The following is a 15,030-nucleotide window of genomic DNA, read 5'->3' as shown; positions in this document are numbered from 1 at the left end:
TGGGGGGACTGGAGGGGACTGGACTGGGGGAACTGGGAGTGGCTAGGGGGACTGGACTGGGGGGAATGGGAAAGACTGGGGGGACTGGACTGGGGAGACTGGGAGGGCCTGGGAGAGACTGGGAGGGACCGGACTAGGGGGATTGGGAGAGACTGGGGGGACTGGACTGGGGGAACTGGCAGGGACTGGGGGGGACTGGACTGGGGGGACTGGGGGGAATGGACTGGGGGGAATGGGGGGACTGGGAGAGACTGGGGGGACTGGGGGGCACTAAGGAGAATGGGAGAACTAGACTGAGGGGACTGAGGGGACTGGACTGGGGGGAATGGGGGTGACTGAGGGGTACTGGGAGAGACTGGGGGGACTGGACTGGGGGGACTGGGAAGAATGGGGAGATGGGGAGGACTATGAGGCACTGGGAGGGCCTGGGGGGCACTTGTGGGGCAGGGGGCACTGGGGGGGGCGTCACTGCAGCGGTGTGGGGGGGGCACTTGGGGGACAGCAGCCCCATGGCGTGGCCCGGCCCCACGGCGCCGCCCAGCCCCACAGTGGAGGAGATTCCCGAGGAGGTGGCGTCACCCCCGCCCCCCAGTGAGCACTTGGGGGGCACTTGGGGGGCTGGGGAGGGACCTGGGGGGCAGCGGGGCACGTGGGGTGCTGGGGGGCGCTTGGGGGGCAGCTGCTGAGCCCGTCTCTGCCCCACAGTGCTGAGAACCCCGGAGAGGCTCGTCCTGCCCCCGCCACCCTCCAATGTACATGTGAGGCTGGGGGGGAACTTGTGGGGCTGGGCGGCCGTGTGGGGCTGGGGGGGGAACTTGTGGGGCATATGGGGCTGGGGGGGACGTGGGGGGCTGGGGGGGGAATGTGTGGGGCATGTGGGTCTGGGGGGATGTGTGGGCTTGGGGAGGGGCTGGGGGGAGGTGTGGGGTGGGGGAGGTAGTGTGGGGCTGGGGGGATGTATGGGCTGGGTGAGGACGTGTGGAGCGTGGAGGGATGTGTGGGGCACAGAGGGACGTGTGGGGCCGCCCCAGGCCCCCCCGGCTGGCACCGCCCCCCCCCCACGACTTCTGGCCCCAGCTGCCCCCAGCGACGCTGCGAGAGCAAGTGCAGCAGTTCCAGGCCCACTGCCGCCCCCTGGTGAGCGGGGCCCACGGGTCCGGGAGGGGCCCAGGCGTCTGGGGCAGGGGGCCCAGGTGTCCGGGAGGGGCCCAGGCATTTGGGAAGGGGCCCAGGCGTCCAGGTGAAGGGCCCAGGCGTCCAGGAGAGCGGCCCAGGTATCTGGAGAAGGGCCCACGTGTCGGGGAGGGGGACCCAGGGGTGCAGGAGAGGGGCCCAGGTATCTGGAGAGGGGCCCAAGTGTCTGGGGGGGGCGGGGCGGGGCGGGGTCCAGGCGGGCAGAGGCGGGCAGAGGCGGGCCGGCCCCCGTGGCAGCGGCTCTCCCATGGAAGGCCTCGCGGCTGGAGCAGGATCTAGTTCTAGCCCCTCGCAGCGACGCGTAGGGCAGCAGCCTCCACGGCCGAGACTGAAACGGCCTGATGACTTCGAATTTGGGAAAATCCTGGGTGAAGGAGCTTTTTCTACGGTAACTTTCTAATAAATTCTACTTGTTAGTCTGCCAAATATCTCAGATAAAGTTCCAAATTTGGTGTGCAAGTAGTGCCAGTAAAATTTCCACATTGGAAACCAGCTTGGAGAGTCAATGAGCAGGACAGAAAATGGTTTTGAATTCAACTATTCAAATTACACGTTGCGCTGAATGAGAGTGCTGGGTTTCCTGGATCTTTTTAAATCATCCAAAGTTCTATTCCGTCCTGAAAACTTGATGCTTGGATTTTTAGGAGATTTTTAGGAGGACTTGAGAATAGTTGTGTTTTTACTATTAAAACAAAGTGGGGGGGAGGAGGAAGCAATGGCCAATCTGGCCAATTCAGCAACTGATTTTTTTTTAATTAAGAAACTTTAAGCTTAAGTAGCTTCGGTCTCTGGCCTGCAGGAAGGAAACACACTTGCGCTTGTGTACCTATGGTGCATGTATCTTCGTGCTACTATAACATCTCACAGACAGCTTCTGTTTTTTTTATAAAGATGGTTGCAAATTCAGAGGTCTGTTGATGCTCCTCAGGATCCTCACCAGAATTCTGATTGAGCAAGCGTTCATCTCCAAAAGCAAGGGCCTTCATATTTACACGACTCCAATGACCGCATAGTGACTCAGACGTTAAAAGAAATAAAAATTTACTCTGAATTGTTATGAATCTGTTATGAATCTGTTCCATTTGCATGGGCTTCTATTAAATTCCTATAGACTCTGCCTGGTTCTAGGACTAAATTTGGAGTTCATCAGAGATGTGTGTGACCAGCCCTCAGCACTGCGCAGCTTTGCAGTGGCAACTGCCTTTAAACCTGTGGCTGAGACAGGTGGTTTTACAAACGTGGGCAAACTCTGCCTTCGGGCCCCCTGGTTATTGCTCCGCTCTTGAAAAGCAGTGAAAATGCACTTGATTCATAGACAACTTTCATAAGAGAATTATGAGTATTTGGCTAAACAGTGGCTTTGTCTCTGGCAAGCTGAAGTATTTATTCAAGCTCAGAGTTAGGCTTGGACACGATGTCTGCCGAGGATATCGGCAATTATTTCTGCTTTGGAGCCTTCTCTTGAAGGCTCTTTGCTCGTCTTGATTCTCCAATTTGAGGAGTTTAACTGATTTTTTTTCTGTTTTGTTGTTACCCGAATTTGGTGCTTACACGTTCTGTGAGTCTTTCTCCAGTTTTTATCTACCTTAGATGCTTCTAATCCCTTTCTGTAGGACTCACAGTTCTTATTCCTGTCCCTTCCTCCCGCAGAGTGGATGAGATTCGAGCCCCTTATAGTATGTGTGGTGTTAATATGCACCCCGCTGTTCTCTCTTCTTTCTTGTAATGCCACTATTTTATCTTATTTTATTTTGTGGCTTACTGGTTAGGACAAACTGAGACCATGTGGTATACTCGAATGCGTTCAGTGGAAGGAAACCTAAGAGAACCAAAAGTACAATGTGTGGCAATTGACTTCTTAAAAGACCTTTCCTCTTTTTTTTTCCAGCAATTTACTTTGTTTTATGTTAAAATCTTCCAAACTCTTCTGAAGACAAAATAAAATGTGAATTAATGATCACCCAAGCAGGTTTATAGGTCTTTTAGCAAAACAAATGGCATTACGCTGGACAGAATTTCTGCAGAGGTCTCACTGAAACCAGCATAATACAAGCACATGCTCAAATATTTTGTTGGTTGGAGCCACGATAGTTTATTCTGGGCAAGGAGAATGTTAAATACTGGAAGATCAAAATTGATGTTATTATATGTCTTTAATGAACGGCTACAGTGTATTTTCTCTCCTGTCACAACAGGTTGTCTTGGCTCGAGAACTGGCAACTTCTAGAGAATACGCCAGTAAGTATCGACTCCTTCAGCATAAATATTTTCTTGAGATGCTGTATCAATAGAGTTATGTTACGAAATGTGCAAAAGTAAGATTTAGGATCTTTACGCCAATTTTATCGAACAAAATTTGCTTGGATGAACTTCGTTTGGTTGCTGCTCCTCTGCATTTTCACTCTGTCTTTTGCATTAAGTTAAAATTCTGGAAAAACGTCGTATCATAAAAGAAAACAAGGTGCTATATGTCATGCGTGAGAGAAATGTAATGTCCCGTCTGGATCACCCCTTCTTTGTGAAACTCTACTTCACCTTTCAGGATGATGAAAAGCTCTGTATCCTTTGAATTTCAGTATTTGCTACTACGCTTTCTTAAAAATAATAACCTCCAATTTTGATTCCTTTAAACGGCAGCTAACAGATGATGAAAATCAGATATTTAGAATATTTGGACAGAAATGTTTGAGATGCAATTTTTGCAGCCATACTTTCAATAATAAAAATTGAGTGACTAGAATGAGTGTGCCCCCTTAAGGAGAAGTGGGAATGGTGGGGGTGGGAGAAGCTGAATAGAAATTAGTGTTCACACAAATTCTAAAGGAAAAATTGCAAAAGTTCATGTTAAAAAAAAAAGAGTAGTTTTTCCTGGGATGTGTGTGAAATGTTTTACTTTTGATATAAATTAAAATACCAAAATTCTTATATTTAAGATCAGAGTAACCAGCTGTGTTTACTATTATTTTTCATTTAAGCAATTAGGTCTGCTATAGGGTTTCTCATGTATAAGTGCTTATAGACCAGGCTGAGTGACAGAGCACTGAAAACCTGTTTGAGCAGCTGCTCCCGAGTCTTTGCCCCAGCAGTAGCTGCGAAATGCAATTTCATCTGGAAAGCTCATTGGTTTGCAGCCAGCTTGGTTGGAGCGTTTTTGTTTTTTTACTGTGAAGGGATTGTCAGTAATGTGAATTTCCTCCTAAATATTCTGCAATGTAGACTTTAACTCATCGTATACAAGACTAACTTTTTGTAACCTTCCAGATGAATGGCAATAACAAGCTTAGTTTGAATGTTCATTATGACTGTAAATGGTTTTCTTTGTAGTCAATTATTTGTACAATTAAAATCAAATCTTCAGATGACTGTCTCGGGGAAAATTATGGTTTTACCTCCTGTTTAGTCTTTGTTATGCTTACAAAATTAGGACCTGTGTCCTGGGTTTGGGATGCATTTAATAAGAACATGTTTGGGGTTGTTAGTATGTAACATTTCAAATTAATGAGCTTCTTCCCTATTGCTCCTTTCTTTTTGTTCGTTATTTGCATTCTTGTCTTCAGAACAAGGTGTGGGGTTTTTTGTTGTAAAATGTCCTAGTGATAGACCTTAACTTCTTGTGTTCAGATTTTGGGCTTAGCTATGCCAAAAATGGAGAGCTTCTAAAGTATATACGCAAAACTGGCTCATTCGATGAGCCCTGTACCAGGTTTTATACTGCTGAAATTGTGTCAGCCCTGGAGTATTTGCACGGGAAGGGAATTATTCACAGGTAATATACAAAATTAAGAGCAACGTGCTTTTGATTATGCACAAGGTATTTTTCTAGAGATGTTCTTAATGAAACCTAAACCAAACATGGACTTTGTGAAAGCTAATAAGAACATAATAGTGTTTCATTAGTGGTAGTACTGTTAAGATAACACGGGGAGCTAAACAAAGCAAACTTTAGGAGGAGGGCTGATCTCCATTACTAGACCAACTGATCTGGCTGGAAATATAGGAAAACTTCCTGACGTAGGACTTGCATTCCCCAAAGCATCTCTGTCTTTTTCAAACTAGGTGATCTGAAAATGAGGTTGGCTTTTTGGTTAACCTTTTTTCTTTTTTTTTCCCTATGATATTATGTAGCAAAACCACCTAAATTTCTGTTTGTGCGTGAATTAGTGTTTAGCACTTTGTTGGTAAAAAGTAAATTGATGTAAGCCAATTTTCACCAAGTGACCAATTTTAACCAATTTCACTGAGTGTCTAACAGTTGGACAAGAACTAGGTAAATGGTGAAAATTAGCCGAAAGTTTTTAATAGGACTTTTCCAATTGTTCAATTATATTGATACTGTTATCTGGATAAGCACATTTTGTCAATATTGAGTAAATGTAAATTAAAACTGTTTGCAATAGTCAAATGAGCTTGTAAATTTGAGAAGTATGAGCCACAGAAAGAGCATTTGGGAAGAAATCTGATGCATCTATAGGTTTCTAAGCAGTTGTTCATGGAACAGTTGATGGTTGTCAAAAGCTGGTTAATCATAAATCCGATGATAGCATTTTTACTACTTCTAGTTATATTTAAAAAGACAAAATATTTTCCTATTATCTTTCGGTGATATCTGTTTCTTTCTGAGAATAGGATCTAAAGGGGCTGTGTATGGAAATCACTGAAAGTGTAAAATTTTCTGGTGGAATTTGAAACAGGACATACGCTACAAAAAAGTTTGTGGATTCCCAGGTTCACTTTTATTGTGTTATGTATGGGTTAGACTGAGAGAATGCTTCTAAAATCAATATTGCACGATCGTCAGTCTTACTGAGCGTGTATTGGAAATCTTGTATGATACAAGGAGTGTGTTACACTTGCCTTTGTGTGAAGATCACTATGAGAAGCTCGAAACGAGAGGGAAATGCGATCAGAGAACTCGTTGTACGGTTTATTTAATTAGAAGACAAAAGCCCTAGCAGTGCCCGAAAGCTCTTGGGATTTTCTGCTGCTTAAGGAAATACGATGTCAGGCAGAACCTCCTTAAGATGACAGACTGCTCTCAAAGACTTAGGGTGGAGATAGATTGTATGTGTATAGATGTTTATGTAAAATTATGGGCACAGAAGTTCTTGGAGTTCAGTAAAGGGATGTGTGAAGTCCTGCGCTCAGGTGGGAATAACCTCTTGTGCCAGTGCAAGCTGGGGGCCGACCAGCTGGAGAGCTGTTCTGCAGAGAAGGCTCTGGCTGCCCAGGTCATCAACAAGCTGAACGTGGCCCAGCACTGTGCTGCCTACAGCAAAGAAACCCAGTGGTATCCCGGGCTGTGTTAGGAAGGGTGTTGCCAGCAGACTGTGGGGAAGCGATCATTCCCCTCTGCTCAGTGCTCTCCAGGCCATATCCACAGCACTGTGTCCAGCTCTGGGCACCTCAGTGCCCAGAGAGACAACGTGGACCTGCTGAAGTAAGTCTGGTGAAGGCAGTAACGTGGTTAAGGAGCATACGAGGGGAGGCTGAGAGAGCTGAAGCTGTTCAGCTTGGAGAAGAGAAGGCTCAGGGAGGATCATCTGAGTGTGCGTAAATCCCTGCTTGGGAGAGTGTAAAGAAGATGCAGCCAGACTCTTCTCAGCGGTACCCAGTGACAGAACAAGAGGCAAAATGGGCACAAACTGAAACAGAAAATTCCACCTGCACACAAGAAGACATTTCTTCCCTATAAGAGTATTTGAACACTGGAACACATTGCCCAGAGAGGTTGCAGAGTTGTCGTCCTTGGAGATACTCAAAACCCGACCGGACACAGCCCTGAGCAGCCTGCTGTAGCTGCCCCTGCTTGAGCAGGAGGGTTGAACTGGATGATCTCCAGAGGTCCTTTCCAGCGCCAACTGTTTTGTGATTCTATGATAAATAGATATAAAAAATACACTGAACAAAACCATTAAAAGGATGTTCTATTCATATGCTTTCTGCTGGTCTCAACCTCTTACAATAGGTGTAGGAGAATGAACAGGATTATTTTTCTGGTTCGGATATCTTAATTACTTCATTGCAACAGTTGTCTGTGCTGGTCCATAGACTTTAAACCCCACTGCTAATTGCAACTGCACAACCCAATACTTTTTAATAACAGGAAACCATTTGATGTAATGTGAGGAAAATAATGCTGTGCAGCACTCCATAGAAACAGCTTCGGTCTCACGGTGATTTTTTCTTGATGGTGAACTAAAAACAGTAATGCTCCACTCCCTGCCCCAGCTTCTAAGTCTTTATAAGCACCCCAGTATCCTTCTTAGGAAGGAAGGATGTAGGCTGCTCTTGTCAGTCAAGAAAACTTGGTATGAGGTAGTTAGCATTGTAACAGTGTGACCCAGTGCAATTTTTTAAATATATATTTAAATATATTTTTAATCTGTTACTATCTTTTTTTGCAAAGTGAATCTCTGGACATCTAACTATATATTGTTACATGTGGGTGTGTGAAACTGAGCCTTGGTTTTATGTGCAGCCAGAGGCAGTGATCATACAAATGGTATGTGTGCATTTGAAATACAGATTTCGCATGGATTTACGCATGGATTTTTAAGTGGCAAAGGTAAATGTGCCACTGTTAAGAGTGGAAGTGTGTTACAGTTTTCATCCGTTCTAGACATTTAGTTTTGTTAGCTGCTTTTGTGCTCGTTTGACTTGAGTGAAGCTCTGTACTGTGTGCAAGTGGGTCTGGAATATCTTATTGCCATATCAGTCTATCAGAAATGATTTAAATTAAGGTTTGGGAGTGACTGATCTTTGGATTCTGTTGAACGAAACACAGTAATTCATTTTGTGATTAACTAACTGTCCGTTACATCACGTCTTTTTAGAAGAAATGGAAGTGGAATGAGCTTTGCAAAATCTGTTAGCGTCAGTCTGCATCTTGATAAGTACAAGTCAAGGAAAAGATGGCGTAACGATGTTTTCAGGATGTGTTATTTGTGATAGCATTATCTGTATAAACCACCTAGTCTGTTCTGAAATATGAGTTTATATGCTATTTTTAATATAAAAATCTACCTTTTTCAGGGACCTTAAGCCAAAGAACATTTTGCTAAATGAAGACATGCACATTCAAATAGCAGACTTTGGAACAGCAAAAGTGCTATCTGCAGACAGCAGACAAGGTGTGCAGTTATTCACTTGTCACGCGGCATAGCTGGTGGTCCCTCAGGATGTATGTAAAAATGAACTTATAAAATTATAACCTTTGAGTTAGTCGTTACCCCATAGCCACCAAAAAAATTATTTAGGGATCTTAAAACAATTTTCACTCTGCTTCTGCTTCAATTATGTCAGAAGAATTAATATTTGTTTCAGTGGTATAGCCAAGTAAACTACCAATTATCAGAAAGGATATTTTCTTTGGGAGCTAAACTAGTCCAAACGACCTTTCTTTTGCAAGGCAAGAATGCAAACAAATAGTACGGCTCACCCGAAACAGCAAGCTGTTACTCTGTGCTTCTGTATTTAAGCCCCAGTTAATACTGAAGTAGCTCAAATATAACGGTTAGGAATTGTTGTTTCGTTTGTTGCTTAGTGTTAACTTCAGCGAATTCACGCTGCAAATCGTGTCTGAAAGAAGCACAAGACTGAACTGCTTTTCGTTCACCAAATCTGACTTCTGCTGAATAACACGTAGTAAAAACGGAGCGCAGATTTAGAAGGGACGCGAACTAGCAGCATCTGTTGCTGTCCTTTGACGCAGTTTAAAGGAGGTTGTTCAGCTGATTGACTCCTGCTCCTGAAAATTTAGGCAATGGGATAATATTGACATAATTGAAAGATAATATTCTTTATGATAAACATGATTTTTTTTAACCAGTATGTAATTAGTAGATTTTTATTTTGCTTCTTTTTAATAAAAAAAGCCTAACTTCCTGAACTATACACATCAGTGAGATAAATTGATTTGTCTTGTCCAAGTAGTTTTTGTGAATGGGAAGAGGAAAAAAAAAAGTTCCCTGTGGGTTCTTGATAAGATTACATAATTTTCAATCTTTTTTCTTTCCCCGTAAGTAGGTATTTGCTTAACTCTTTCACTTCTCTTCCCAGCACGGGCAAACTCATTGGTAGGGACAGCGCAGTATGTTTCTCCAGAAATCCTGACAGAGGAATCTGCCGGTAAAAGGTGAGAACCCTCTGTTGTGTCTGAGAATTGTACTGATTTCCATCAGGACACTATTAAATGGAAACAATATTTAGTATTCCAAAGAAACGAGATGCTTTACTATAGAGTTCCTAAAAGATAGTTAAAATATTCTTTCGTAGCAAATATTACTCCTTGCCTTAGTTGAGTATTGCTCCTTATATGAGTGCTGGTTTTCTCAGTGGTTCTTCCCTTTTGGGGTCCTACAGACAGGATTAGGTGCTTCCAGGAGAAGATGGTGTGTGCACTGAAAAGTTTAATTCTACTTCCTCCATTAACAACAGCAACAGAAAAACCCTCTGTTCTACTCAAATAAAACAATCCTTTTAATTCTACTTCATATAAACATGGGTTAATATGGAAAATCCTGATGTAAATGCATTAATGTCAAGGAATGAAGTGAAATTATGTAGAAATTATGCTCAGTGGAAGATCTGTCTGCTTTGTTCATGCTGTGTTCTAACTAGCAGACGCTTAAATTGTTTGTGCATAGTCTACAGGCTTATTATAGGAAAATATTAGCTGCTATATATATATATGTTTATGTATGTATATATATTTTCTGTCTTTCTTTCAAAGCTCTGACCTCTGGGCTCTGGGATGTATAATATATCAACTCATAGCTGGGTTGCCTCCGTTTAGAGCTGGGTAAGAGACTTAAGTTACCTGAATACATTGACTTGGTTTTGTTTTTACCTTACTCCCAGTTCTGAAATATAACTTACTGTAGTGTATTTTCGGTGTTACTGACATGTCTGCTTTTACTCGTGTATTTATTTAGATTTCCTTCCTGAAGTCACGAGGATGCTAAGACAAGTATAGCTGGAGTTCCTGGGAGAGAGTGCTAAATTTATCCTAGGATTCCCTGCATAGTTTCTATCCCTGAGGAATCTGTCTTCATGAAGAGAATATGAGGCTCCCTGTATTGAGCCATTTGAACCTTTCCCATTATTATTCAAGCATCCAGTGCTTACCAGTGTTTCCCCTTAAGTATGCCAGAGGGATTTATGGGAACTCGACTTTTAGCTTGTAGATCCCCCATTTAATATCTATCCATCTTGCACACTGCTGAGATGAAAGAGTCATGTTGGAGACTCAAGAGAACTAACGAGAGAGCTAAGGGAGAACTAATAACTAGAGCTATTTCTTTCTCTTTTGCAGAAATGAATATCTTATATTCCAGAAGATAATAAAGTTGGAATATGACTTTCCAGAAAAATTTTTTCCCAAGGCAAAAGACCTTGTAGAAAAGCTCTTGGTAAATACTTGCTCTCATTAAATGACTTGATGGCGTTGAGAACATTCAATATATCACGTGGTTCTTTTTTCCTGAAGGTTTTATTGACTCTATCACAAACTTTGTAGGAAGACCAACTCTGACTATTACTGACTGCGTAGAGGAGCTGATACCTGTCATTAAACAGCACTTAGAGATTTTTGTATCTGAATTCTAAAGTTTAGACAGGACATATATCTCAGGCAAGTGGAAGCAAATGGTTTGAAATGCTGTTCAGTACATACAAAATTTGAGATTCAAATATTCAGGTTTACATGGTACTCAGGTTAATTCTTCACAAGTTGCATAACGTATTATTTCCTTGAAAATTGCGTGTTTATCACGAGAGATGTTATTTGTTAAACCAACTTGCCTTGCATTTTAGAGCACTTAGTTCACGTCTCATTATCGTATCAGCCAAATAGTTATTGTCTATGTGAATGTTTGTCAGAAAAGGGGGAAAAAAGGAAAGGAGACAAAAAAAAGTCTTAATAGGGAGATATAGCAGTGATACTAAAATGAATGTGAAGAAAACATTTCCATTAGTTTTAGGCTTCTTGAAGCTGGATAGTGTGGTGTATTAGCATGGGGAAAAAAAAACTGTGACTTGCATCTTGTGTTTTAATCAGTCTCCTCATATTCCAGACATATATGTTTAAGGGAGTAAGACCAACTGGTTTTAAGAGTTTCTGCACGTAGCAGCACAAATGTGAATGGTCCTCGGCCCTTGTTCAAGAGTTCAATGTGACTTTTGAAAGTTTTTTTTGTTTTATACGCATTAATTAACTTCATTTTAATTTATTCAGGTTCGGGACACTACCAAGAGATTAGGATGTGAAGAAATGGGAGGGTATGGACCTCTCAAGGCTCATCCCTTTTTTGAATCCATCGTATGGGAGAACCCACATCTTCAGACCCCGCCAACACTCGCAGCATACTTACCTGCCATGTCAGAGGACGATGAAGACTGTTGCGGAAATGTATGTCTTTTGCTATAATCAGCTCTGATGCTGCTTGAGATTGTTATAAAGCATAATCACTGCTTTATCAAGCGTTTGAGTTAAAACTACTGCTGGTTGTATTTTAATGAACAGACTGCGTTAACAGAATTTAATAAACAATTAATGGGCAAAAGTTGAACTAGTCAACACTTTTCTGATTAAGCTGTTGCTTGGAAGACATTCGGGTTTGCTTGCTTTTGGCCAAGCAAGCTTCTTGTGAGAAGTGCCTGTCATCTATGGAGTGGGCTGCCTTCGTGTCCGGAAGTGTGCTGGACCAGTCTTAAACTAAAAGCAGCTGTAAGTGTTCATAGCAAAAGAAACTTTTAATCAGGCAAGCAAGCAACACTAATTTCCCTCCTTTAGTATGACAGTCTCCTGAGCCAGTTTGGCTACGTGCAAGTTTCTGGCTCTGCCTCTTCCCATGCCCTGCCTGCCCCAGAGACAAGTTCCCCACAGGCATCAGGATGCAACATCGAACACTATATCCATGAGCTTGACAGCAATTCCCTTGAGCTGGACCTACAGTTTTCTGAAGATGAAAAATGGTTACTTCTGGCAAAACAGGCTGGTGGAAATCCTTGGTAAGCTCTTTTGAGTGTAGTTATTTGTTATTTGCATTGAAGTAAGGAATCAAGGAGAAAGTTATTTTGATTCAAATTAATTTTTGTGCAACTTGACATCTTCAAGTGAACAATTATAAACTTAGATTTTTTTTGCTGTTTAATTTTAAAGCAGTAGCATCAAAAAAATCTGTAATGCTGCATTTCTAAAATTTGCAAGGTCTAAAAGACATGGAGGACGTGTATAGGATGAACAGAAATGACACTGTGCCGGTGCTGAGAAGTCTGCGCCTCTGCAGAGTCCTAGAGCAAGCTAGATTCCTTCGTTCTCACAGCTGATATGAGTTTTTTGAATTATACTATTCTGTTGATACTTAACCCAAATACTTTCCAGATGTGCTCAGCAGCATTTCTCTTCACTTTTGAGAAGAGTTTCTCAGTTGTGACTTTCCTGACAGATTCTAGAAAATAGCTGTTCAGGATGGAATAAGGAAGAGGCCAAAACTCATCTATTAAAGTTGTTCATGAGTCTGAGAAAAGGAGACCATGAGAGAAAAATGGAGAATTACTAAGTTAAAATAACGGTGACTGTTCTGTGGAAGAATTACTTGTGCAATAATAGTTATTTTTCTTTCTTTTAAGGCATCAGTTTGTAGAAAATAACTTAATCCTAAAAATGGGCCCCGTAGACAAACGCAAGGTAAGGTTTTTTCTTTTTTTTTCTTAATCCCACATAGCAAAAGTTTTGTTGTGACTTTCTTGCACATTTGCAGCATGGATGAGGAATCTATTTTAAAACTTCCTTATTTAATCTAATTGTGTCAAACTCATTTATTTTCATAGAAGACATAGTGCTTTCCTTTAAAGGTTTTTTCTTTAATTTTGTGGTATGCTCTTCTTTTTTAAGAAAGGCAAAAAGTGAATGTGCTGTTGGTGCTTTCATTTCAAAACCACAGTAAATTTTCTTTCCCTCTCCTCCCGTTTATCTGATGCTCCAGTAAATACTTTATCTCGATGCATGTCTGCCTGGGGATTGAGACACTAATATTTGGAGCTAAAATACAAGCCCATGTTGTTCTGAACTGTCATTCTTTTTCCCTGGATCTTATTAGTGCCCATATCCTGACAGAGAGAGAGGAGGTGGCATTAGAACAGCCTTAAAAATTCACAGTGATGTAGTACGTAGGAGTAGCAATGGTCTTAGTTTCTGCCAGCTCTACAGGAAAGTAGATTGTCTTCCAGCTAAGTTATTAGCTCTTTACTCCTCATTTTCTGCAGAAAACCACGACTCCTTAAAATCCTGCTTGTGTTTTGCCATATGGTATTAATGCACCGAGACACAGAGGAAAAAGAGGAGCGAGGTCATATGTGTAAAGTAAAAGAAATTCCACAGCCAAATTATCTTCCCACCGAGCTGTTTTAATTCTGCTTCCATCGAATTCGGAAGTTCACATCCCCATCTCTCCCTGCCCTCCCTCCCAAACCAAAAGTCTGTGTTTTGCCAACTAGAGCGTGTTAATTTGGCTGGTTTACAGCCTATAGATCTTCATCGTTAAATAACCGAGGATCTCATGGTAACCCTTGTTTCAGTGTAGTTGCAGAGACCCCCCCCAGACTGGAAACAGATCTGAGAGTTTTAGGTAGTTTTATCGTTTAACTTTATGCATTTTGTATTGCTGTTTCTACTTCTCTCGTTAGGGGTTGTTTGCACGGCGACGCCAGCTGCTGCTGACGGAAGGGCCCCATCTCTATTACGTGGATCCTGTCAAGAAAGTCCTAAAAGGGGAAATTCCCTGGTCTTTCGAGCTGCGCCCAGAAGTCAAGAATTTTGAGACATTTTTTGTTCACACAGTAAATGACTTTTTCTTTCTTCCTTTCATTCCTTTTTTTTACAAGCTACACTAAGATTCTAGGAAAACTATTGTGAATTGTTAGAAAGAATGAAGAATTTTTTTTTCCAGAGAAGATTTAATTCCTTAAATATAGTCATTAAGTGTAAGATTACTTTGACTGTAGGTTACTAGCCTTGATAGCTTAACAAAAAAAAAGAACGTGTCTTCTCTTGAAATAAGTTTTAAGTTTTATATAAGTATAAATACGATACAAATAGATTTTGTGGTCTGAAAAGAAGTACTTAAGAATGACTTTTGAGATATAGCACTTCTTGTGTAGAGTGGCTCACAAGTAGTATGCCAACAATATATTGTCAGTTTGTTTGACTACTTATCTCACGAATATATATATTGTTATATATATTATATATATGTATATTATATATATATATATTATATATATAAATTCAATGGTAATTAAATTTAACTTTTGAAAAGGTGATGAACTGATTCTGAATATTTATTTTATTGGTAGGTGCAGAATATTTGCTGCTTTTTGGGTTAACCGTGTTGGGAATACTCATGGAGATGTTGTTCCTTTGTAGCCAAACAGGACGTACTGGCTGAGGGACCCGAGTCAGAACGCTCATAAATGGTGCGAGAAGATACACGAAGTTTGGTGGCACCGATACCAGCAGAATGCTGCTAAATGATGAAGCTCACCCAAAATTTCCCAGTCTCCCTGCTTGCTGCCAGAGCTCCACGTGCAGCCGAGCAGAGGGATCTTCCCAACCCGTCTATTACCCATCTCCAGGGGAAGCGTATGGCTGAAATCCTCTGTTCTGTGTTTTGTTTTGCTTTGTTTTGTTAAAAGCGAAAACCCAACGGAGTTCAGGGTCGCTTCGCTCGCTCCCTGCACTCCGCTGAGGCTTCTGCGTGCGGGTCGCTGCGGCGAGGATCGCCTTGTGCACGTCAGCCCCGTTCCTGTGCAGACGGGCAGATAGACCTTGCGTTA

At 42.0% G+C, this 15,030-nt stretch overlaps 1 protein-coding gene across 1 annotated transcript; it reads left to right on the top strand.

Annotated features, from left to right (window-relative positions):
• The first annotated feature begins 509 nt into the window (after window positions 1–509).
• Window positions 510–14,728, top strand: LOC134149663 (3-phosphoinositide-dependent protein kinase 1-like). Its single transcript, XM_062592897.1, has 16 exons — window positions 510–591; window positions 706–758; window positions 1,078–1,137; window positions 1,391–1,582; window positions 3,390–3,432; window positions 3,615–3,752; window positions 4,816–4,960; window positions 8,227–8,324; window positions 9,253–9,328; window positions 9,926–9,994; window positions 10,508–10,604; window positions 11,429–11,602; window positions 11,987–12,204; window positions 12,826–12,883; window positions 13,882–14,034; window positions 14,621–14,728. The coding sequence occupies exons 1-16, from the start codon at window positions 510–512 to the stop codon at window positions 14,726–14,728; spliced, it is 1,764 nt and encodes a 587-aa protein (XP_062448881.1).
• Window positions 14,729–15,030: the final 302 nt, after the last annotated feature.

This window comes from Rhea pennata, chromosome 21 (genome assembly GCF_028389875.1).
Source record: "Rhea pennata isolate bPtePen1 chromosome 21, bPtePen1.pri, whole genome shotgun sequence".
Taxonomy (NCBI): domain Eukaryota; kingdom Metazoa; phylum Chordata; class Aves; order Rheiformes; family Rheidae; genus Rhea; species Rhea pennata.
Note: the sequence above shows the minus strand (reverse complement) of the source record. Positions and strands in the feature narration are given on the sequence as shown.